The sequence below is a fragment of the Piliocolobus tephrosceles genome, chromosome 5 (assembly GCF_002776525.5).
Source record: "Piliocolobus tephrosceles isolate RC106 chromosome 5, ASM277652v3, whole genome shotgun sequence".
In the NCBI taxonomy this organism is placed as follows: domain Eukaryota; kingdom Metazoa; phylum Chordata; class Mammalia; order Primates; family Cercopithecidae; genus Piliocolobus; species Piliocolobus tephrosceles.
The window spans coordinates 41,736,720-41,763,375 of record NC_045438.1 but is presented as its reverse complement, the minus strand read 5'-3'; the positions used below and the strand labels follow the sequence as shown (position 1 = coordinate 41,763,375).

General features: G+C 40.6%; 1 protein-coding gene across 7 annotated transcripts in view; it reads left to right on the top strand.

Annotated features, from left to right (window-relative positions):
- Nucleotides 1-24,705, top strand: part of HIVEP2 (HIVEP zinc finger 2) — a 198,922-nt gene extending 174,217 nt beyond the window's left edge. For all 7 annotated transcript variants that reach the window (XM_023183790.2, XM_023183795.2, XM_023183789.1 and 4 more), the window contains 6 exons: nucleotides 385-5,957; nucleotides 6,990-7,144; nucleotides 10,886-11,061; nucleotides 14,244-14,345; nucleotides 15,126-16,021; nucleotides 22,233-24,705. In XM_023183790.2, coding sequence (XP_023039558.1) covers nucleotides 771-5,957; nucleotides 6,990-7,144; nucleotides 10,886-11,061; nucleotides 14,244-14,345; nucleotides 15,126-16,021; nucleotides 22,233-23,057 — 7,341 coding nt within the window. In that variant the 5' untranslated portion in view covers nucleotides 385-770 and the 3' untranslated portion in view covers nucleotides 23,058-24,705. The remainder of the gene's footprint in view (nucleotides 1-384; nucleotides 5,958-6,989; nucleotides 7,145-10,885; nucleotides 11,062-14,243; nucleotides 14,346-15,125; nucleotides 16,022-22,232) is intronic.
- The last annotated feature ends 1,951 nt before the right edge of the window (nucleotides 24,706-26,656 follow it).

Sequence of the window (26,656 nt, the reverse complement as noted above, 5' to 3'; positions counted from 1 at the left end):
ATATCCCTATATAGAGATATGTAATACACTTTGGCATACAAATCATAAAACTTGGTTAGGAATAGCTCTAATTTTTTTAATGGGGTTTTCTAAAATCTTACACTTTTGTAGATAATATCCATCAAGGATATTTTTCTAAAGTTAAAAAGTATTTAAAAGAGTGACCAAAATTCAAACATGGAAGAGACTTATGTTTATGACTTAACGCTGAGTTTGAAATTAATATATTTGAATTGTGGAATTAATGTAATCTCAATAAAAATAATTCCTTGGAGTAAAAAGCATTTCAAATTTATCTGATTTCTGGTTGGTTAGTTAGGTTTTATTTTTGGTTTCTTATTTGGAACTGTTATGACAATCTCTTTGTATTTTCTTTTTCTTCAGGTCATTTTATCGTAGTGAAACTGGCAATTGAACTTTGCTGTAGTTGATGGGCAAAATTTCTTCTAGACTATTCATCATCCAATTTCATCCTAGTTGAAAATTTTCAAATGCCATAAGAAATCTTTATAGATTTGCACTTAGCTTTTGGATGGACATTTCTACAATGGAGAGAACTGTGTTATAGCCCTGGTCCAAGGACATTACTATCTAATGCCCATTGACTGTGGTGTGCGTGTGGAAGGTTCCAAAGAGAAGGAGCAATCAGCAAGTTTGCAGACCCCTTGGAACATGAAAGCAACCAAGCTTTAAGAAGCACAGATTTGGAGATACTCCATGAGTCTGCACCGCTTTCAGGGGAACTAGCACTTAAGACCTTGTGTAACAAAATGGACACTGGGGACACAGCTCTAGGACAAAAGGCTACCTCAAGGTCTGGAGAAACTGATAAAGCATCAGGTAGATGGAGACAGGAACAATCGGCTGTTATTAAGATGAGCACTTTTGGCAGTCAAGAAGGACAGCGGCAACCACAAATAGAGCCTGAGCAAATCGGAAACACAGCATCAGCACAACTGTTTGGTTCTGGGAAACTGGCCTCCCCTAGTGAAGTGGTGCAGCAAGTCACAGAGAAGCAATATCCACCGCATCGTCCAAGTCCTTACTCATGCCAACACTCACTCTCTTTCCCTCAGCACTCATTGCCACAGGGGGTCATGCACAGCACCAAGCCACATCAGAGCCTCGAAGGTCCTCCGTGGCTTTTCCCTGGCCCTTTGCCATCCGTTGCCTCCGAGGACTTATTTCCTTTTCCTATACATGGCCACAGTGGTGGTTATCCTAGAAAAAAGATTTCAAGTCTGAACCCTGCTTATAGCCAGTACTCCCAGAAAAGTATCGAACAGGCAGAAGAAGCTCACAAGAAAGAGCACAAACCCAAAAAGCCTGGCAAGTACATTTGCCCTTACTGCAGCAGAGCGTGTGCCAAACCTAGTGTACTGAAAAAACACATCAGGTCCCATACTGGGGAGCGGCCATATCCATGTATACCTTGTGGTTTCTCTTTCAAGACAAAGAGCAATTTGTACAAGCACAGGAAGTCACATGCCCATGCAATTAAGGCAGGATTAGTACCTTTCACAGAGTCAGCTGTATCTAAATTGGACCTAGAGGCTGGTTTTATTGATGTAGAAGCAGAAATACATTCAGATGGTGAACAGAGTACAGACACAGATGAGGAGAGTTCTTTATTTGCCGAGGCTTCTGACAAAATGAGTCCTGGCCCACCCATCCCACTGGACATTGCCAGCAGAGGTGGCTATCATGGGTCATTGGAAGAATCATTGGGAGGTCCAATGAAGGTGCCGATTTTGATTATTCCTAAAAGTGGGATTCCTCTCCCTAATGAAACCTCTCAGTATATTGGCCCTGATATGCTACCAAATCCATCTTTAAATACTAAGGCTGATGATTCGCACACAGTCAAACAGAAACTTGCACTAAGACTGTCAGAGAAAAAAGGACAAGATTCTGAGCCATCGCTCAACCTTCTGAGCCCGCACAGTAAAGGAAGCACTGATTCTGGTTACTTTTCTCGCTCAGAAAGTGCTGAGCAGCAAATAAGCCCTCCCAACACAAATGCAAAGTCTTATGAAGAAATCATCTTTGGAAAATACTGTCGGCTTAGTCCGAGAAACGCACTCAGTGTTACAACCACAAGTCAGGAGCGTGCTGCAATGGGTAGGAAGGGCATAATGGAACCATTACCTCACGTAAACACCAGGTTAGATGTCAAGATGTTTGAAGATCCTGTTTCACAGCTGATCCCAAACAAGGGAGACGTTGACCCCAGTCAAACGAGCATGCTGAAATCCACTAAGTTCAACAGTGAGTCTAGACAACCCCAGATTATTCCATCATCTATCAGGAATGAAGGAAAACTTTATCCAGCAAACTTCCAAGGCAGTAACCCAGTTCTCTTAGAAGCTCCTGTAGACTCTTCACCCCTTATTAGAAGCAACTCAATGCCAACGTCTTCAGCAACTAATCTAACTATTCCTCCTTCTTTGAGAGGAAGTCACTCATTTGATGAAAGGATGACTGGTTCCGACGATGTATTCTATCCAGGGACTGTGGGCATACCCCCTCAGCGCATGCTAAGAAGACAAGCAGCATTTGAACTGCCTTCAGTACAGGAGGGCCATGTGGAGGTCGAGCACCATGGCAGGATGTTGAAGGGTGTCAGCAGTTCATCCCTGAAGGAAAAGAAATTGTCTCCTGGGGACAGGATTGCGTATGACTATGACATCTGTCGGAAACCCTATAAGAAGTGGGAGGACTCTGAAACACCAAAGCAAGGCTACAGGGACATTTCCTGCTTGAGTTCTTTAAAACATGGTGGAGAATATTTCATGGATCCTGTGGTGCCATTGCAGGGAGTACCAAGCATGTTTGGAACTACCTGTGAAAACAGGAAACGCCGGAAAGAGAAGAGCGTAGGGGATGAAGAGGACACCCCCATGATCTGCAGCAGCATCGTAAGCACTCCCATGGGCATCATGGCTTCCGATTATGACCCCAAACTGCAGATACAGGAAGGAGTCAGGAGTGGATTTGCCGTGGCTGGACACGAAAACCTTTCTCATGGTCACACGGAACGCTTTGACCCATGTCGGCCCCAACTGCAGCCTGGAAGTCCATCTCTTGTGTCAGAGGAGTCACCTTCAGCCATTGATTCAGACAAGATGTCAGACCTAGGGGGCAGGAAACCTCCTGGAAATGTGATTTCTGTGATTCAGCACACCAACTCGCTGAGCCGACCCAATTCATTTGAAAGATCTGAGTCAGCCGAACTTGTGGCTTGCACACAGGATAAAGCCCCTTCCCCTTCAGAGACTTGTGACAGTGAGATTTCAGAAGCCCCAGTGAGTCCTGAGTGGGCTCCACCCGGGGATGGTGCAGAAAGTGGGGGCAAACCCTCTCCATCTCAGCAGGTGCAGCAGCCGTCCTATCACACACAGCCCAGGCTAGTTCGGCAACACAACATCCAGGTTCCTGAGATTCGAGTGACCGAGGAGCCTGATAAACCCGAGAAGGAGAAAGAAGCCCAGAGCAAAGAACCAGAGAAGCCTGTGGAAGAATTTCAGTGGCCCCAGAGAAGTGAGACCCTTTCCCAGCTCCCCGCAGAGAAATTGCCACCCAAAAAGAAGCGTCTGCGACTTGCCGATATGGAGCATTCCTCAGGGGAGTCCAGCTTTGAATCCACAGGCACAGGCCTCTCCCGCAGCCCCAGCCAAGAAAGCAACTTGTCTCACAGCTCCAGTTTCTCCATGTCTTTTGAAAGAGAAGAAACTAGTAAGCTTTCTGCACTTCCTAAGCAGGATGAGTTTGGGAAGCATTCAGAGTTTCTGACTGTCCCTGCTGGTTCATACTCATTGTCTGTCCCAGGCCATCACCACCAGAAAGAGATGCGACGCTGCTCATCAGAGCAGATGCCTTGTCCTCACCCAGCAGAAGTCCCAGAAGTTCGCAGCAAATCATTTGATTATGGGAATCTGTCCCATGCTCCTGTGTCAGGAGTGGCAGCCTCCACGGTATCACCATCCAGGGAGAGGAAGAAATGCTTTCTGGTGCGGCAAGCTTCCTTCAGTGGCTCCCCAGAAATCTCCCAGGGTGAGGCCAGCATGGATCAGAGTGTGAAGCAGGAGCAGCTGGAGCACCTGCATGCTGGCCTCCGGTCCGGGTGGCACCATGGCCTGCCTGCTGTGCTGCCTCCTCTTCAGCAAGAGGACCCAGGGAAGCAGGTGGTGGGTCCTTGTCCCCCGCTGAGCTCAGGGCCACTGCACCTGGCCCAACCACAGATCATGCACATGGACAGTCAGGAATCTTTGAGAAATCCCTTGATCCAACCAACATCCTATATGACAAGCAAACACTTACCTGAACAGCCACACTTATTTCCACATCAAGAGACAATTCCATTTTCTCCAATCCAGAATGCCTTGTTTCAGTTTCAATATCCTACAGTTTGTATGGTTCATTTACCAGCTCAGCAGCCTCCCTGGTGGCAGGCGCACTTCCCACATCCCTTTGCTCAGCCCCCTCAGAAGAGCTATGGCAAGCCCTCTTTTCAGACAGAAATCCATTCAAGCTATCCCTTAGAGCATGTGGCAGGGAACACTGGAAAGAAACCTACTGAGTATGCACACACGAAAGAGCAGACCTACCCGTGTTATTCAGGAGCATCAGGGCTACACCCAAAGAACCTTCTTCCAAAGTTTCCATCAGAGCAGAGCAGTAAGTCAACTGAAACGCCCTCTGAGCAGGTTCTTCAAGAAGATTTTGCCTCGGCAAATGCTGGGCCTTTGCAGTCCCTCCCGGGAACAGTGGTTCCTGTTCGGATCCAAACACACGTACCATCTTATGGAAGTGTCATGTACACAAGCATTTCTCAGATACTTGGGCAGAATAGCCCTGCCATTGTCATATGCAAAGTCGATGAGAATATGACCCAAAGGACACTGGTCACCAACGCAGCCATGCAAGGGATAGGATTCAACATTGCCCAGGTGCTGGGGCAGCATGCTGGCTTGGAGAAGTACCCCATTTGGAAAGCACCTCAGACTTTACCCCTCGGCTTAGAATCCTCAATCCCCTTGTGTTTACCTTCCACCTCTGACAGCGTGGCCACCCTGGGAGGTAGCAAGCGAATGCTTTCTCCAGCCAGTAGCTTGGAGCTCTTCATGGAAACCAAGCAGCAGAAAAGGGTCAAAGAAGAAAAGATGTATGGACAGATTGTGGAGGAGCTTAGTGCTGTGGAGCTGAACAACTCAGACATCAAAAAGGACCTCTCTCGCCCCCAGAAACCCCAGCTGGTTCGACAAGGGTGTGCTTCTGAGCCAAAAGATGGCTTGCAGTCGGGGTCATCTTCCTTCTCCTCTCTGTCGCCCTCCTCATCTCAAGACTATCCTTCTGTTAGCCCGTCTTCCAGGGAGCCATTCCCACCCAGCAAGGAGATGCTTTCTGGTTCCCCGGCACCACTTCTGGGGCAGAAGTCCAGTGGGCCTTCTGAAAGCAAAGAATCTTCAGATGAATTAGATATCGATGAGACGGCATCGGACATGAGCATGAGCCCACAGAGTTCTTCATTACCAGCGGGAGATGGTCAGCCGGAAGAGGAAAGGAAGGGCCACAAGCGGCCTGTTGGCATGCTGGTCCGCATGGCCTCTGCCCCCAGTGGGAACGTGGCAGATTCAACTCTTCTTCTCACGGACATGGCAGATTTCCAGCAGATTCTTCAGTTCCCCAGTCTGCGGACAACGACTACTGTGAGTTGGTGCTTCTTGAATTATACAAAACCCAGTTATGTGCAACAGGCCACCTTCAAATCCTCAGTTTATGCTTCATGGTGCATTAGTTCCTGTAACCCAAACCCATCAGGATTGAACACCAAGACCACGCTGGCTCTGCTGAGGTCCAAGCAAAAAATCACTGCAGAAATTTATACTCTGGCTGCTATGCATAGGCCAGGAACCGGCAAGCTTACATCATCAAGTGCTTGGAAGCAGTTTACTCAGGTAACAAATATTGTTTTAGGAAGAACTCTGTATTGTGGATTTGATTGCTGAGCAGACTACATAGTGAAGGATATAAGGCCAAAAAATATATATATATGTAAGGAAAACGAAGGTCAGTGTGGGGGCGTTCTCAGAAAGTCTGGCCTTACTTAGGAGTGGAAGAAGCCACTGACTGCACTTGATTCTGAGGTCTCAGGCATGGTCCAAATATTGAAAGTGTCACTTTCTGTATTTTCAGAAGGAAAAGCCTACATTTATGCTTTTAAAATGTAAAAATGTGGGTGCCATGAAATCCTACCACTGGGATTAATTCCCATGGGTTATTTTCCTTCTGATCTTTGTGAGTGACCTAGCAGGTCTAATTTTCTTTGGTTGTGAGGAATTCAGGGAATTGTGAAGTGGGCCGTAGAGCAGGGAGTGGAGACTGAAAGGAAAAATGAGGATGGAGGATTGAGCTTTGCAAATGCTGCAGAGCTTACTCTCATTGACGAGACATCTATCTCCTTCAAAACTTATTTTTCCAAGTTGCTGGCTGGTTTGTTCCTACAAGAACCATCAATGCCTTCCATGCAAAATTATAAAAATATTAAGGGGCATTTTGAAATTTCTGCTAAATTAGTAAGGAGGCAAATAGAGGATTTAAAAAGATGTTTTCTCTTATATCAGTTACCATTCAATAATTTTTGAGACTAGTTCCTTAATTAATATAGATTGTTTTCATTGCTACTTCGAAACATAGAATGTCGTTTAAGTATTAGCATTGCACAGAGTGCTGAGTACATATGTGTATATATATATTTATATATAATATGTATTTATATAATATATATCTAACAGAATGTTGATTCTATTCAGTGGAAACTATCATTCTTATCTGATTTTATCCCTAGTGGCCCTTCGTTTATATAACTAGTTCCTGGCCTTTTGATACAGAATTTAGGATCATTTTCAGAGATTATGGAAGAATGGGACATAGGGGCTCCTGTGTCTTGGAGAAAGCATGTGAAATGATTCTCTATTCTTGTCTTACAGATGAAACCTGATGCATCCTTTTTATTTGGCAGCAAACTAGAAAGGAAACTAGTGGGAAATATCTTAAAGGAAAGAGGGAAAGGAGATATTCATGGAGATAAAGATATTGGATCCAAACAAACTGAGCCAATCCGAATTAAAATATTTGAAGGAGGGTAAGGAAACATAAGTGCAAATGTAAAATGTTCAGTTATAGGTCAGAGTAAATGGTCCAGAATGTCTGCATGGAAAAAGTACTGTCTAATCTGGTTGGGAGCTGAAGTAAATTCCTTTTCTATTCGCATTTCTGAACTCTGGCTGGTAACAGATCATAAGTTCATGCCCTTGCTTTTGGGACTTCCTTTTCATGAAAATGTCCCTAATGGATATCATTCAAGCCTCTTCCTTAAATTTCCACCCCTCTAATTTATTATGAAATCTACTAAATTGAGGACACTTGATGTCATCTAAGTTTATTCATTCTTTGATGATTTTATAGGTATTTGTTTTAATGATGGACGTATTTTTATTCTATGCTTACAAAAGTCAGATCATGCACAATCGTGTATGATCTTCAGAACTAGTTAATTTGTTCATTTATTTTTCTTATTATATAAACTGGAGGCTTTAATGGGATTTCACCAGTTCCATCAATATCCTTTTGTGCCCCAGGATCCAAGTCAGGGTACCACATTGCCCTCACTTGTCTTGCCTTTCCAGTCTTCTCTGGTTTATGACGCTTTCTCTGTATTTAGGAATTTCTTTTCAAATCTTGAGTCCTGAGTCATAGAAACTCAAGTAATAAGGTTCAAAGACTTTGTTATTTGTATGGTTAAGAAAAATTACACATGTGTAATGTCTTATTTTAGATTTTGATATGTATCTTTCATCCAGTCACATAGAAGGAAAACCCTACACTTAGGCTTTTAAAATTTAAAAATTTTGAAGCATGCTAACCACATTTTGGAGATTATGATGTAATTAGCCTTATCTCTACAACAAATCTATTATTTACATATTTTCATGGGCATGACTTTATTCCAATTATATTTGGAGGACAATAATGTTATTTGTCTGACTATAAAATGTGGAATGTGGTTGGGCGTGGTGGCTCACGCCTGTAATCCCAGCACTTTGGGAGGCCGAGGCGGTTGGATCATGAGGTCAGGAGATTGAGACCATCCTGGCTAATGCAGTGAAACCCCGTCTCTACTAAAAATACAAGAAAATTAGCCAGGCGTGGTGGTGGGCACCTGTAGTCCCAGCTACTCAGGAGGCTGAGGCAGGAGAATGGCGTGAACCCAGGAGGCAGAGCTTGCAGTGAACAGAGATTGCCCCACTGCGCTCCAGCCTGGGCAACAGAGCGAGACTCCATCTCAAATAAATAAGTAAATAAATACATAAATAAATAAAAAGTGTGGAATGTTCAGTGAGATGAAATATCCTTTTTTCACCTAGCGTAACCGGTTTGGAGATGGATTATTCTATTTGGTTCTCCCTTAGGTTTTCCCCTCTTTGGATGTCTAGCATTTTCACCACTAAAACCACAATTGTATGTAGTCATGAAGCTTGTCTCAATATTTTTTTGACATCCCCCATCTTTTAACACAAATGAGAGAAATATAGGTTTTATCTTTCCTCAGAGACTGAGAGGTCCCTGTGACTGAGTCAACCCTCTCACATTCAGCAGCGTTCACAGCAGTGCACTTGCACCAATAGATTAGCGAGACCTCCACAATTACTCTATGCCTTGGGGGAGCCCATCTCCACTAACGAAGGACACAAGTGAAAAAGCGTATGTGAACATTTTATTGCTGTGTTTTGGTGATCCAAAAGGATTGTGCCCATATTTCATTTCCTCCTCCTTTAATTGCCCCATTAGGGGCTGTGTCCCATTACTTCTTAATCTATGGCCCAATTTCTGCCCAGTGGTGACCAAGTGTTTTTTCCAAACCTTGTGTTACCTCCTCTTATTTTGGCGATTGCAAAGTGATAGCTTAAAAAAAAAAAAAAAAAAAAAAAAAGTATTACTGACCAAAATCTTAAGTGTATGTTATCTAATTGATAGGTTTAATAATACATTTAATAATTTAGTTAAACATAGCTTTGAATTTTTTTCAAAATCCACCAATTATCAAGTAGATTCATGGACCTGTGGAATTGTTGTATGATATTTTATTTACACAGGCTTTTCTAATACATCATTATATTTTATACAGAATTTTACTGTATTTTCATTCTGGAAGCAAGTTAATCAGCTAAGACATTGAAAATAAAATTATACTGCTTGATGATAAAATGCATTTCCCATCACTATGATGGTGGGCTATAGTAAGCTTGAAGTATCCTTCCCTGAAGAAAATTAGCTTTGTACAAAAGTATTTTTTTGGTCTATATCTCTGAAGCAATTTCATCTAGTTAGGGGCAGAGAATAGTGAAATTTAAAGCTGAAAGATATTTGCATCTTTAGGGTTTTTTTTCTACTTTATTGGAAAAGACAAAGATAAAATTCAAAATAATTTTGAAGAACAAGTAGAAGTCAAAATTCCTGGTGAAAGGGGGAAAATTTAAAGGAACCAAAGACATGCAAAATGGATTATTCATAGTTTTCAACAGTTTCTGCTTAACTCTCATCTGTATTGGTACTGACCAAAAAGTAGAAAACGTTAAGATTAGATGTGAATCCATAACAGAGTTGCTGTTTAAATATGTGGATGGATTTCCTTTCTTAAAATTATTTCAATAGCTTGGTTGACTGAAGTTAAACTTGCTTTTATTCCTGTTTGTGGATTAGCTGGGATAAAATGAGGAAGTTTGAAATGCTCTTAGAATGTAAAAAAACTATAAACGTAATGCCTTAAACTAAATCCACAGTGGTTTATGGCATTTTGCATGTCAGTTTACCTTTGGAAGTTATGAAAAGAACTCCCCAAATGGAATGTCTTTCCAAAAATAACATTAAACCTAAAATTCTAACCTTAGCTTTGACTTAAGAGATAATGGCAGTCATTGAATTAGTCCATATAATACTACTATATCCTATGACAAATCATGTTTTATTGTATTCTAAAATGGCATGGTTGAGCATTGGGTAGATTTCTTCCCTCGATTATCAAAGAAAATGCCTAAGACTGTTTTTCTAGCTGATTTGATTAAGCAAGATGACCTCGGATATCCTTTCAAACATCTCTATGAAACCCTTCTGGAAACAAATGCAAATTTGATTAAAAATAGGATCCCTAGTTTTCATTATGTAACTACCTTGAAGAAGTTAGTTGAAATTTAGACTCCACATTATTACAGATTCATGGTCTTCGGGAAGAGCATATCAAATCTGTAGACAACAGTTGGTGAGCTGAGCTCACCCTGTGTAAACTAGAAATTTCTGAGGCACTCTCATGCCAGGATTGTAAAAATAGAGTAGGAACTTGCAATGAAGAATTCTATTATCAGTTATACTTAATTTAGCAAATTTAGAGGGTTGTATGTTTGTACACGCACATCTTAGATGATGTAATGTTAACAAAAGCTACATGATGAATATGTTGGTATGCTTTTTGTATGTCCCTTGATTGGAGGCCATACTAGAATCCAATCCAAAGGTCTGCAACTCTTTGAGGTTTACATAAGTTAATTTGAACATCTATTTCCCAACTCTATAAATTCACATGTAATAGTGGAGCCAATTCCATTTTGAATTTCATGTAGCATTACATTTTGTTTACAGTGCCAAATCTATTATCTAGTTCTTTCAGGCATTTACTGCATAAATTTCACAGGCTTCATAGAAGTAAAGTTGAATAATTGTCTGCAAAAGACCCGCATAAAAGTTTGCCATGCAAATAATTAGCTTTTGCTTTAAGATATAACATGCTAAGAATGTTTGAAAACCACTGGATTCCCTCTTTTTAAAACAGGTACAAATCAAATGAAGATTACGTATATGTCAGAGGACGTGGCCGTGGAAAGTACATTTGTGAAGAATGTGGGATTCGCTGTAAGAAGCCAAGCATGCTCAAAAAACACATCCGTACTCATACTGATGTTCGGCCTTATGTATGCAAGTTATGTAACTTTGCCTTCAAAACGAAAGGTACAAGTCTGATTTTTTTGAGAGGAAAAATACTTCTCTATGGCTACTTAGATTTCTGAGTGCTATTTTATAACTAGCCTTCATCAACAATAAAGATGGTTTGTTTGTGAAAATATGATTCCACAAAATGTATTTTCTCCCTCAAGTAAGTGATCAAAGGATGTATGTGAGACTGTGAGGCTCCTTTTATGACTTAATTAAGAGCAATAGACATAGGTCCGGGCCAGTTGTCTCCAAAGGAAGTGGCTACGAATTGTCTGGATAGCTATTTCTTCATGTTGGAAAGGTTATGTGGTCTAGATAATATTTATACCAGCATTGAAATCCTGCACATGCAGTGGTATTAGAGAAGCAAGGCAGCAGCTGGGAAGAAAACATGTGCTCTTGGTCAGTTTCAAGATTATAAATAATGTAGAGACCCACACATTCCCAGGTGGGTGCCTCCATCCACAGTTGCATTAATTATGCATAGAAATTTGATAGCTTGTATTCCCTGTTTTTATCAGCACAGAGACAATTTCTGATTCTCAGTACATAACTATTAGTCTTATAAAACTAGGACTTGCCTTGAAGTTTTTTTAAAAAATCCATTTTTAACAGATAGATTCATGTAAAAATATTTTACTGAAGGAAGTTGCTTCAGTTATGTTTTTAGAGGTTGTTTGATTTTTGCAGAAGTGTGTTTTACCTTAGGTTTAGTGGATACTATAGGCATTCCCTCACCACTTTAAATTTTCATATTGATTAATCTGCTCTGATACCCTTCAAGAAAAATAAATATCAAGTAAAATTATCTTTGGTAGAGAAATGTATAGCTATATTCTTTTATAGCTGAAAATCCTAAATTGCTGTATTGGCTGTAGAAGTGTAAATGGGTAGCCTCTCAACATATCTGTTTCTTTTTTATTAAAAAGATCTGTATGACAGGAGTGCCTCATTTGAAGCTGAAATAAAGTATGTGTTCATTTGCATCTCAAAAAATAAACATATGGCCTTTTAAATACCACTCACCTTTGCACAATCAAGCCCTTTATACAGAACTTTACTAAGAGATTCCTTAGGAGATAAGAAAATAAAAACTTTGATTTTAGGGAATACTGCAAATTCAGGAGTCATTACGAATGATACATATCTTCACTGGGCATATGAGTTTGCTGCAGGTGTAGTTGTGTGAAAAACTGGATGAAGAAATGAGACATCTCTAGATATTTTTAAAAATCAAATTAAGTCTGTCTCTGAATCATCATCTCCTGAAGGAAATAATTTTTTCTTGGTCATTATTGGAGTTTCCTTGTCACCTTTTGGGAATGTGCAAATGTCTCAGAATCTTAAAATGAGCAAAACATCCTGGAAAACCCTGCCAGTTTTCACCTCCGGCTGAAATGCCTGTTGTCCAAACCCACATTGTCGTCTGAGCACAGATGGAACGCCCTTGCACGACCAATCCCTTCTCCTCGTCTGTGCCACTTCCTCAAGGGCCTCCCCCGCCACTCTCCTTCCCTCTCCTTGTCCTTATACGTTACTTCCACAGCTCATGACTTTGACAAACTAAAGCCATGGTGGAATTGTTTCAGATCCAGATTTCTAGCTACAGACCTATTCTGAAGATGGGAGTCTAAAGCCTGACTATCCTTGGAATGGAGAGAAAAATGTAGGAGAAAGAAACACATATTAAAATCTAAATAAACTCTCCCAATACGCTTAGCATCCATAGCTATACACATCCATAGCATACTTGCACTCTGGCAGAAGTGATTATTTTTATTAATTTATAGATACGTTTCATTAATTTTCTAGATTTAAGGATTCTTGATATGTCTATAACATTTTTGAGCTCTTTAAAAAATGGTAGATAAAAGTTTTGATAAATAAGAGCAATGGGGGCCTGGAAATATTTCTGTTTGGAATTATCAAAACGGCATGTAAAATTGATAAGTATATAAGCAATAAGTAAATAATAAGACAATATGAGTAAAATAATAACGGTGTCCCAGTTTTAACTGCGGCTCACACATTACATGAACAGCAAGCTTAACACTCCTACAAGAGGAATAAACTATGCTAGCAGGCTGAGTTTCCACGGAGATTTCACAGAGCCTTCTCTTAAAGTATTTGTTGGTACATTGCTAAAGCGTTGTCAAAGGCACAGATAACATTATGACTGGTTTCACTGAAGTGATGTAAAGGTTCCTTACAACTGAATTTGTTCCTGAATCTCTTTTGATAAGTTATATGGCATATAATTTATATATATAAATATATGTGTGTGTGTGTGTGTGTGTGTGTGTATGTACATTCTTCTGTAGATCCTGGGTCAAGGAGGATTGGATCAATGTTTTCAAAATTTCTCACATTTCATAAAGCAGTTACACAAATTATATATATAATTTATATACACATATTCATATACACATATAATTGTATATGCCATTATCATTATAACATATTCAGCATGAAACTTTTCTTTTTTTCTTAGCGTGATAGGAGCCTGAAGATAAATAAAAAGAGAATGTTGCAGCTCCAGAATTTGAAGAATTGCTGTCATAACGTTTGCTAACATATGTCAGACAGATAGATGCTAAATACTGGGAATAATGCTTCCTATGAGAGTTAGCTAATTGTTTGTATGGATCTTTCAGTGCACTGACAAGGTTTGCCCTCACATTAGTTTGTGTGTATTTTTCTTCTGAACTTTGAAGATCCTTGGAGGTTACTCTATACCTGATCAATGCCAGAAGGTCAGGGGCCCAGTGGGTGTGTTGAGAATATTTCATTCTGAAGTATCTCTGAGATATGTGGCCAGATTGTGTTTCCCTGTTTACGTGGAGTCCCAGGAGGCTGGTGCATTTGGATAGATATGAGATCCCTTCTCAGGCAGAAGAGCCTGGGATTTCCAGTTTTGCTTGGAGCCTACTCTTGAAAAGATGTGAGCCTGGACTTCCACATATCTTCTAGAATAAAGAATATCTGAGATTGGGCCAAAGCTCTCAGGGATTGTTATCTTCAAAAACCAGATTATTTTTCTTAAGGTTGAAACAAGGGATAGTGGGTAGAAACAAATCTGTGTTACATGATGAATTTAATAAAATTAATTCATTTCGCATTGAATTTGGAGCAGCCATCAGCGGTTGTTAATTTGATAACCAATTAATTTCTCTCTTTTTTTTGGCTACATTTTCAAGGAAACCTGACAAAGCATATGAAATCTAAAGCACACATGAAAAAATGCCTGGAATTGGGAGTCTCAATGACATCAGTGGATGATACAGAAACTGAGGAAGCAGGTATGTCATAAATGAGTTGGCAGACATCTTCATTATGCACAGTGGAGCTCTGTGGCTGAGGTGGTAAAATAAGTTTAGATATTTTTAAAAAGTGATCACTTTTCATTTTATTAAATACTAAATATAGAAAATAAATCTGACACATTGAATTGCTTGAAATCTACTGAGAAGAAATGCATTTCTGTTTTGACTCTGAGGGCAAAAAAGGCCTTACTATGAGAATACTTCTATTTAGAGCCATGAAGGGAATAGAATTGCACTTGCTTTGTGATAGCAAATTAGATTTTATGAGGCTTTTTGGGAAATTTGAAAAGTATTTTAATGTATTATTATTTAAGTTAAGAAGAATCCCAGTAGGAAAACAAGCAAACAAATATCATTGAGGTTGGCCAGACCTCCTGAGATACATCAGTTAGACATACGTTTGCATCTGAGCTTGCAGAGACAGGTTGTTGCCTTTCTTTTTCCTCTTGCATCATCATTAACATTATCCATACTCATTTGTTGAGGGTTTTCTGTGAGTGGGATGATGTCTGAGATATAAAGTCCTACTGTGGAATCTTTCTTGTAAGTTGGGGATGAAAACAAATAGATATACAAGAAGATAGAATGAATGCAGGGTCACACAGGTAAGTGCCTCATTTTATAGGAGTTCTCAGACATAACTGTCTATGGGCACTAGGGACTGGGAAAAACTTTTAGAAAGAAATGGGGCTTAAATAAGATCCTAACCTTGACATTTGGATCTTGATCTCCATAATCTTTGTTCAATTGTTTCAGAAAATATGGAAGATTTGCACAAAGCAGCAGAGAAGCATAGCATGTCCAGCATTTCAACTGATCATCAGTTCTCAGATGCCGAGGAATCAGATGGTGAGGATGGAGATGATAATGATGATGATGATGAAGATGAGGATGACTTTGACGACCAGGGAGATTTAACACCAAAAACAAGATCAAGAAGCACGAGTCCTCAGCCTCCTAGATTCTCCTCTTTGCCTGTGAATGTTGGCACCGTACCCCACGGGGTTCCTTCAGATAATTCCCTGGGACATTCTTCATTGATCAGCTATTTGGTTACTTTGCCAAGTATTCGAGTTACTCAGCTTATGACACCCAGTGACTCATGTGAAGATACCCAGATGACAGAATACCAGAGGCTATTCCAGAGCAAAAGCACGGACTCAGAACCAGACAAAGACAGATTGGACATACCTAGTTGTATGGATGAGGAGTGCATGCTACCTTCAGAGCCAAGCTCCTCTCCCAGGGACTTCTCACCCTCAAGTCGCCATTCCTCTCCAGGATATGATTCTTCACCCTGCCGAGATAATTCACCAAAGAGGTATCTGATACCCAAAGGAGATTTATCTCCCAGAAGACATTTATCACCTAGGAGAGATCTGTCACCCATGAGACATCTTTCACCAAGAAAGGAAGCTGCATTGAGAAGAGAGATGTCCCAAAGAGATGTTTCACCAAGAAGGCATTTGTCTTCAAGGAGGCCAGTGTCTCCTGGGAAAGATAACACAGCGAGAAGAGACCTCTCTCCTAGAAGAGAGAGAAGATACATGACCACCATAAGAGCGCCATCTCCCAGAAGGGCTTTATATCATAACCCGCCATTGTCCGTGGGGCAGTATTTGCAAGCAGAACCAATTGTATTGGGGCCTCCTGTAAGTATAATTCACTTTTCTTTCTAATATATAAGTGGAAGCACATTGGTGCCTCCTGATAATGCACTGGTGTGAAATTTAGTAGAATATGGGTATCTGTCATGGGTGGAGTGAATCTGGCTACTGAAAATAGTGGGGAGACATTTTTGTCATATGCTATTGTCGGTAACATGGCTGTGGCATTACCCGAAGTGTAATATTGCGTCAGAACAGCAGTGCATTCCCAGTGGGAATAAGTGAGACCTTTCTGAAGGCTTTCTAAACTTAATTAATGATAGACATAAGCTGAAGCCTTTTTGTAAGTAAAAAAGATGAACCTTTAGAATGCCATGACTGCATGGACGTACATTCACAGGGACATTTAGACATCACTCATCACCAGGTAAGGATTCTAATTCAGGTATTAACCTTGACTTTCAAAAACTTTTATTTTTTAGATTTTTGTTTTATTTATTTAGTTTTTTGAGACAGGGTCTCACTCTTTCACCTAGGCTGGAGTGCAGCAGCACGACTTTGGCTCACTGCAACCTCTGCCTCCCAGGTTCAAGCGATTCTCCCATCTCAGCCTCTGGAGAAGCTGGGACTGCGGACGTGTATCACCACACCTGGCTGATTTTTGTATTTATTGGTAGAGACAGGGTTTCACCATGTTGGCCAGGCTGGTCTCAAACTCCTGACTGACCTCAAGTGATCCACCTGCCTTGGCCTCCCAAGTGCTAGGATTACAGACATGAGCTACTGCACCTGGCCTCAAAAACTTTTATTTTTTAATACATTCATTACCTTGCCCATCATGAGTGGACATGTGAAACTGGTCAGGGACAGGGAGAGGAGAGAATGACACACTTGGCATGTTTATAAATCGAAGACATGAGCCTGTCTGCTTTTCTTGCCATTACTATCATCAAATGCACTGGCTCAGTGGATGCATGGGCCCAAGGAGAAAGGGAAATCAGGAGAGCTAAGCGAGAATGTGCAGAGATTTCCATGATGTGCCTTCATTATAGATGAAAATAACAGTAGCCATCATGCATTACGTTTAAGCAGTAGGTTTAATACAAATTCATAGAAAAAGCACCTGTCCTACCTAATTCCACGGCTCAGTAGATTGTGATGTCTCTTTCAGTTTGTGTAGGATTTTCAAAAATGAGTAAAGCATGCACTTAGCACAGACAGAGGCATGATACCTTTGGAATCTGTCTGCCTTGAATGTGTTTTGATTTCCTGGTCTCTGCTCTTTGTTGTACTCCCTTGCTCCAGATCTCTGTGTCATGTGCATCAGCATCATTCTTCACAGCCAGAGAAGACACTGCCAGCTCCCAGTTCTGTTTTATCACTGCCCTGGCGGCCAATTTTCTCCCTCTCATCACCTTCCACCACCCTGAATCCTGAGCTCAGCCTGTCATTTTTTCACTTTAGGAAACCTGCTGCATTCATGTCCCCATCCCCAGCACTGTCTTTTCACAAATCTGGCACCAACTTCATCTTGATGAAGCAAATCCTGCAGAAACGTGTATGGCAATTGGAATGCTGTTTACCAAGCTAACAAATTAGCAAGCTAATAAGAAAAAGAGATACATTTCCACAGGTTTTGGTGCCTTAGCGAAAGTAGGAAAAAGGGATCTTCTGCAGTTTATGCCATTGCAGCACGAATAGAGAACTGTAAATCCCCTGTATCGTGTGACACCAAGTCTGGGATGACACATGCTTTCTGTGGTATACAGAGTGATGCTGGCAGAGTGTGTTAGACAAGCCTCTCCCTGCCATCCATGCAGCCTGTGCTCTGGCATTGGCCAGGTGGATTGAGAGTGTGGCATTTGTGAAATAGTGGTGCATATTCAGTCAACTGCAAACATGCAGTTTTTCAGTCAGAAAAAGTAAGCCTTTAGTGCAAACATGCTGTGGTTGTAAAAAATTACAGGAACCCACAGTCAAGCTGGGCAAAGGAATTGAAAGAGTGGACTAAGTAAGTTCATGTGAGTTTTAGATATGTGCCCAGAAAGTTGGAGAGAGGTGAGTTTTAGTAGTCACTGAATTTGTACCAGTTTTTTTATGTGTTTTTGTTGTTTCGTTTTTGTTTTTAAATATCAGATCATGGGTATTACTATTATTATTATTATTATTATTATTATTATTATTTTGAGATGGAGTCTCACTCTGTCACCAGGCTGGAGTGCAGTGGCATGACCTTGCACTGCAGCCTCCACCTCCTGGGTTCAAACAATTCTCCTGCCTCAGCCTCCCAAGCAGCTGGGACTATAGGTGCCTGCCACCACGCCCAGCTAACTTTTGTATTTTTAGTAGAAACGTGGTTTCACCATGTTGGCCAGGATGGTCTCGATTTCCTGACCTCGTGATCCACCTGCCTCGGCCTCCCAAAGTGCTGGGATTACAGGTGTGAGCCCCCATGCCTGGCTGATCATGGACACATTTCATAGTGTTGTTAAACTTTATCATTTATGATGCTTTTGGTCTCCCCAGTTTAATTCTCTTTAGAGGATGTATAGCCTGCTACATTGTTCACATGCCTCCCTGATGTAGGGACAACTGGTCCCAATCACTGCCCACTTCATGCTTTCTCACACCACAGGACACTGACTGTGGTGTGAAGGTACCTTATAGCCCAGTGTGACATATTCATATTCTGGCTGCTTTTGGAGTGATGGTGATCATAGCAAACACAGGTTTGGAGGAAATGAATGAATTCACATGCAGATTATGTTACGTGTATGTGCATATATATGTATACACACATATACACATGGGTACAAATGTACATACACAGACATCTATATATACATCTATATACCAGATCTATTGACCCCACTCATCTCTTCGACAGTATGACAGTAAGGACCTCTAGATGCAAACGATGAGAAGGAGGTAGAAGAGCAAGAGGCATCCTGCCACCCTGTCGTTTTTGCCCCAGTGCCCCTGTTAGTTTTAATTTTAAGATCGATAGATGGATGAATAGATAGATAGATAGATAGATAGATAGATAGATAGATAGATAGATAGATAGACAGATAGATAGAGAAGGAAGTATGTTTTATCCATTTATTCAATATTTACTGAATTTTTGAGGGTCTACTATGCATGGTTCAAGGTTGAGGATGAAATAATATTATGGCTTGTGGCCTTATCTTTTTTTTGATAAATAAATTTCCTTTTCCATTTTAAAAATTTTGTAGATAGATAGCAAGAAGAGAAACAAAGGTGTGTCCAGGCCGTCAGTATGTAGTGTAGATGAAGATTGTGTCTAGGGAAACGGTCAACATTCATTCATATCCCTTGTTATCTGTGTGATCTTGGGCAAGTCACTTAACCTCTTGACCACGGTTTCTTAATTTGTTTCTGGCAGCCAGGGAGGTGGCCCATGCAGATTTCTGTCCCTGAAAGAACGTGTCATTCAGCTATAAGGAATGTAGTGGGCAAACAGCCTCCTACTGGTATGTCAGCACCTTCAGGACAGGACTGTTTTCAAGCCAAGTCCACGCTCTCCAAGCAGCCCCAGCCAGTGACTGAGCACAGATGGGTCACTTCTCCCTTCTCTGCTCCCTGCTGCCCCCAAGGAGGCTCTTGCTCTTCTATCTCCCTCTCATCATTTGCGTCTAGAAGTCCCTACTGCCATACTGTTGAGGAGATGAGTAGGGTAATAGATCTGGTACATGGCGTATAGATGTATATATAGATGTCTGTGTATGTACATTTGTACATATGTGTATATGTGTCTATATATATATGCACTTACACTTAACATAATCTACATTTGAATTCACTATTTGTTTTTCCATGACAAAATTTTTCTTAAGTTTGTCCACCGCATTTATAAGGCCCGAATTACAAAACAATAGGATTGCAAATGGAGTAAAAACCAAAGTAGAGAAAACTTACTGGGAGTTTCTTTGGAGGATGAAGAAGGGGTGAATGAGAGGAGAGAGGATGTGTAGAAATTCCTGGTGGGGCTTGGAGCAGTGGAAGTGGCCACATGGTAGAAATTCTACTTGTACACATAGCTCTGTGGTTAAAATCAGTGAAGAGCTAAATTTGAAACTTTCATTAGTAGCACCAATAAGATTTTACAGGATTTAGAACATGCTGAGTATTATTGTGGTTTTAGAGGACAATTCATGACTCCATTTGTCAGCCTGGAGTTGGGGATCTCAAGTCAGTTTACGTAACAGGACATCTCTCTCTCTGACTTCTGTCCCACTTCCTCGGTTCCCCCACAGATCCATTCTGATGGGCTGTATGCAGTGGAGGTCATAGAATAGCAGCCAGAAGTAAAATGGAAAAATAAACAAGCTCAATTTTATTTTAAACTTTGAATCTGTGATTGCTGTGATTAAAAGAAAACATACTTGATTATCTTCAAAGATTGTTACTGTAGGCATTACAGGTCTTCCTCCCAAACTGGTGTTTGATGAAGGAGACATGCCTTTTCCAAACCTGATTAAATACAAGGGGGATTTTGTCTATGTGCAGAATTTAAATGCTTCTCATACCATAAAATCCCGACCTTTCCCAGCTTATGAGGTCCTGGTAATGATAGTGTTGATGCAATCATCCCTGTCACCATTTCTCTCACACTTTCAGGAGAACCCGTGTTTCCAGCTTGTGTATGACATATCACAGAGGAGGGTAAGGGCTAAGCATCTCAGAGAGTAGCAGAAATCACAGTCTAGATAGAACTGCATGAATCGGCCGGGCGCGGTGGCTCAAGCCTGTAATCCCAGCACTTTGGGAGGCCGAGACGGGTGGATCACGAGGTCAGGAGATCAAGACCATCCTGGCTAACACGGTGAAACCCCGTCTCTACTAAAAATACAAAAAAAAAAAAAAAAAAAAAAAAAAAAAACTAGCCGGGCGAGGTGGCGGGTGCCTGTAGTCCCAGCTACTCCGGAGGCTGAGGCAGGAGAATGGTGTAAACCTGGGAGGCGGAGCTTGCAGTGAGCTGAGATCCGGCCACTGCACTCCAGCCTGGGAGACAGAGCCAGACTCCGTCTCAAAAAAAAAAAAAAAAAAAAAAGAACTGGATGAATCTTTAATGGTATAGAGCATACCTTGAGTTTTAGAACTGAAACTCTTGAAATGAAAAAGAACAGCTTCTTTGGCTCTATCCTGGACTACTACTGTACTGTATGGGTTTATAGCTATCTATCTATCTTTGGTTCTCAAAACATAGAAAAAATGAAGTCCTTTTTAGATGACAATCCACTAAAGAGTGAATCACAGTAATTAAAATCTGATAATATTAAATCTGACGATCTAAGTTGTATTTCACTACAGAAACAGTATAGAAAATAAATTCTCCATTTTCAGGACTAGGACTATGAAATCTGAAATTCTGGCTGAACATTTTAAGCATCCTTAATTTATTGATTGCCAACAAGATATTGAGGTGGAAATAATAATATAAACGAAAGATTAAGATGCAGTCTTCTTTGGTTCACAGCTATGGAGTTGACTATAAGTTGCTAACGGTCTGAAATAATGTTAACTACTTCTATGATGGATGGTTTCCTTTAAAAAATTATTATTGATGTAAGACTTAAATGGCCTTGATTGGTTATTGGATGAAGAAGCTGGTCTTCTGCATTGAGTATCTCTTAGCAGGAATGCATTCCTTTAGACCAATGTCTTACACATTGGAGGAACCAGTTTGTGGTTCCATTTTGTCATCTGTTCTGTGGAAAACTTTTTTTAAAAGCCAATTTTCAGACTTGTCATTCCAATTATATACCCATCAACACTTAAGAAAAATACTACAAATCTGTCCAGTATAGCAACAGATTGTAATCTTTTTATTTCCTTTTGAATTAAAAAAATATTATTAATATTTATTAGTGTTTTTTGCTCAGTAAATTTTTTTGCCAGTTATCCATTAATTTCTTTTCATTATCTCTTGCAAAAAAAACAGAGCTGAAATGTGTCTCTGTACCCAGTGGAAAACATCCTGACTGCTTTATCACTTTGCTGTTTAAAAACAAAAGCAACTTTTCACAGGCAGACACCTTTATTCAAGGATTATAAAAGACAACAGAGAAATCTCCTTTGTCTTGAAGTAGGAAAACTTGATCAAAGGATTAGGTATTAAAGCCTCTCTAGGTAGTGAATATGTGAGTGGGTGAGTGAATGAATCCAATAGCTTGACCTAAGAACGAAGCATAGCAGGATCTGAATTTTGTGCTCTCTTTGGTTCTCTGTGCAGAACTTAAGAAGAGGATTACCTCAGGTTCCTTACTTCAGTCTCTATGGAGACCAAGAAGGTGCTTATGAACATCCAGGCTCCAGCCTTTTCCCGGAGGGTCCTGATGACTATGTCTTCAGTCATCTTCCACTCCACTCTCAGCAACAAGTGCGAGCTCCTATCCCCATGGTGCCCGTTGGTGGGATCCAGATGGTTCACTCCATGCCGCCAGCCCTTTCCAGTTTACATCCTCCACCCACGTTGCCCCTGCCAATGGAGGGCTTTGAGGAGAAGAAAGGCGCGCCTGGGGAGTCCTTCTCCAAGGACCCCTATGTGCTTTCTAAGCAGCATGAGAAACGAGGTCCTCACGCTTTGCAGTCATCTGGTCCACCTAGCACTCCCTCCTCTCCTCGGCTATTGATGAAACAGAGCACTTCAGAAGACAGCCTAAACGCAACAGAGCGGGAACAGGAGGAAAATATACAGACTTGTACAAAAGCCATTGCCTCTCTCCGGATTGCCACAGAAGAGGCAGCTCTGCTTGGGGCAGATCAGCCAGCGCGGGTGCAGGAGCCCCACCAGAACCCCCTAGGAAGTGCACATGTTAGCATTAGACACTTTAGTAGACCTGAGCCAGGTCAGCCCTGTACCTCAGCCACCCACCCTGACTTGCATGATGGTGAAAAGGACAATTTTAGTACATCACAGACTCCATTAGCTCACTCCACGTTTTACAGCAAGAGTTGTGTGGATGACAAGCAGTTGGACTTTCACAGCAGCAAGGAATTATCTTCAAGCACAGAGGAAGGCAAAGATCCTTCGTCAGAAAAGAGTCAACTACATTGATCTACGATGCATGGAGACTTTCATTTCCACATTTTCCCTTTTTTTTTTTTTGTTTTGTTTTGTTTTTCTAGAAATGGAGGTAATCAAGTTTATAGCATGCCTGTCCTAAGTTACAGTAGTTTGCTATTATATATACTTTTGTTATATCAAAAGAATTAGGTAAATTAACAAGTCATCATGAGCCTGACCAAAACAAAATTTGAAATTAACCTATTGGGTCTGGTACTTTTAAAATTGTACAGATGTTTGTGCCTTTTCTTTACTTTGCTTATATTCTTATAAGCATTTTTTAGCAGTAATTTGTACATATTTTAGAATTTGTGTATCTGCTTTGTAATAAATGTAATTTCTTTCCTTTTTTGGACACTTGGATCTAAATGATGTAAAGCAAAACAGCATCAATATATATGTGAGGTTGCACTAAAACATATTTTTATATGATTAAAACTGAACAGCTTTTATGTACAGCTCTGATTCTGTAATACTAATATTTATTTACTTTGTTTCATAAATTGTACATTTTTTCTTAATGTTGTGGATTGCTTTTCTATGTGAAGCATGGGATTTACTGTTGCGTAACTAGAACAAAAATGTACATTGTAAACAAGATATTTAAACTAGAGTATCTTATTCTGCACTTATGCATTAGTTAAAAAAAAAGATAAAGGATGTATCAGTCAGTTCTTAACTCTTGTATATTTTTTTGTCTCTTGTTTGCTGGATTGACTATAACTTAAGTGCTGATTGTGATTTTAAAATGATAGTACCGTAAAGCATTAAAGTAAACAATGTGCTATTGTGAGTTTTTTCAAAGCTTTATAAATCAGTTATAAATAATATTAAAAGTATTTGGTCTTATGTGAACATGTTGATCTATATACTCATCTAAAAATATGGGAAAACATTCCACCCCATGTAAATATGTACAAGTGCATCACTGGTACAATTTTATGTAACTCAGTTGGACACTAGGTTGCCACAGACCTATGCTAGGTGTCTTTAAAAAATTAAAGTGACAAAGCACATGGGACTGTGTAGAGCTTGGTTATCGGCCGGCCCGGTGGCTTGGCAGGCAGTGCTGTGCGCTGCTCATGGAGAAGACCTGGGCTTAGAGTCTCCTTAGTTCTTGCTACACAGGATGGTGACTGGAACTAAGGCTGCACAGAGGGTCGCACTTGGACTCTGAGGGTTGGGTGTGGAAGGGGGAAAAGGGGATGGAAACCTGCTCACCAGCTCTTCCTGTCAGCCAGTTTACATGGGAACAGGGTTAACATCTGTGTTAAGGGAGGTCACCTTACCCTTTTGCATAGGGTAAGAGTGTCAGACTCCTGGCTATCTCAGGGGGAATGGAGAAAAGAATCTTTCAAGGGCAAAGAACTCGTGGGAGGATGTCTGTTGTATGTAATACTCACAATGGCTTTTGGTTAGTGTTGAAGGTGGAAAGAGCCTTTGTAGGTCCAGAAGGGTGGAAGAGAGGGAGGGGTACAGCAACATGTGCACAGGCACGCACATGTGTGCACGCACACACACAATCTGGGTTATCTTTGTGCTATATAGTGGATTATAATTCTGTGAAACCAAGTTTGTATATTGAATTACATTAAGGAGTGTTCTTTAAAAAGAGAAATAAATATACAATTACATGCTTGAGGTGTCTAATTCTTATGTGTTGCTTTACATTTTAATTTCCCAGTTTTGTTTCTAAAGAAATTTTGATACTAGCAACATACCATCTGTGCTTTTAATTGCCAGGCTCTGCCCATCCTGAGTATGAATGCTTTTAACAAGTGAGAAGACAGTCATTGGCTTCCATAGATTATCTGATTAGAACAGATAGTGGTCACCAAGGTGTGGGGTCTAGAAATAGACTTATCTAAACTCCATGGGCCTGGGCAGCATACATTGCATCTGAACAGATTCATGAATAAAGCAAATTATCATTTTCCCTTCTGCCTCTCTTGCAGTATGTATACTTATCTGAAATTCAACTGGGGAAACCTCTTCTTTCTTTTTGCTAAGGTGGCTGAAGCTAAGAATCAACTAAAATATATCAGAAGATACCCACAAATCACAGTTCTTTTATTAGAATGAGTAGAACCTTTTTAATAATGAAAGCAGAAGCTCATTAAAAGTCAAAACCTATTAGTATTTCCACTATAATAATCTCAAATTGGTGGATTTACAATGTACCTACTTGCTTTTGTGAGCCAGACTGTCTTTTTAAACCATGTTTTACAAAGGTGAATTAAAGGTCAACACAGACACTCTAATATCTGTCTCTTACCAAGAAGAATCTTTTGATTATGTAGGGTGATTTGTGCGTCATATTCCTCATTGACGTGTGTGTGTGTGTTGGTGATCCCAGGCCAAATCAAATTACTCTGTTTCCTCCTCTACCTAATTCATCACTCATTTATTCACTCATTCATTCATAAAAGTTTTTGAGTGCCAACTCTGAACTGGGTACTATGGTGGGCATTTATTTTTATTTTTATTTATTTATTTTTTTGAGACAGAGTCTCACTGCAGCCCAGGTTAGAGTGCAGTGGTGCTACCTCGGCTCACTGCAACCTCCCCTTCTCAGTAAGTGATTCTCCCATCTCAGCCTCCTGAGTAGCTGGGTCTACAGCTGCACACCACTATGGCTGACTAATTTTTGTATTTTTAGTAGAGACAGGTTTTCACCATGTTGGCCAGGCTGGTCTCAAACACCTGGCCTCAAGTGATCTGCCTGCCTTGGTCTCCCAAAGTGCTGGGATTACAGGTGTGACCCAATGCTCCCAGCCTGGTGGTGGGCATTTAGAATTAATAAAGAGTATCCATGCCACCAAGGAGCTGAAGTAAATAGAAAAGACATATCTGTGAGAAAAATGTGGATAATATGATGTTTGAGCTAAAATAGTTGCACATTTGGTGTGTTTTATAACCACAAAGGGAGAGAGCAATCATACTGCTGAGAATGGAGAAAGGCTTCATCACAGAGGTAGCCTTAGAACAGATCCTTGAAACCGTAAACTGACTAATTCATTCAACATAGCTTTTCATCACCTACACTGGAGTACTCTTTTGTGTGCTAGGTGTCCAATATGGCACAAAACAGGTAAAGTCCCTGCCTTAATGGAGTTTATATTCTAGAGGAAAGAGCATTATAAAAAAATTAGTGGGAAAACACATGTTAGATGATCTGAGATGTGTAAACCAATTAATGTGTAAAAAGCAACATGTAGCTGACACCCTGGGTATATGGCAAGGTAGTACATGGTTAAGCTAGAAACACATATCAAAGTCCAGTTTCTTAATCCAGCCTACAGGTCTGGCTCTGTAAGCAATGGAGAACCAAGGAAGGATTTAAGCAATAAAGTGGCTTTGCTATTGTTGTTGTTATCATTATTTTGGGAAAAATAAAACACTGTGGCAGCAGCGAAGATAAGGGAAATAAAAGCAGCAACAATCCAAACAAATGATGGGGACCTGCAGAAAGAAGGTACAGTTTTGCTTAATGAGAGGAATGGCTGATAGCTAGACTGATTTGGTGCTGGGAGGAAAGAGATGGAGAAGTTAAATATGATGAGTTTTTAACCTGGGCACTGGAATGAGGG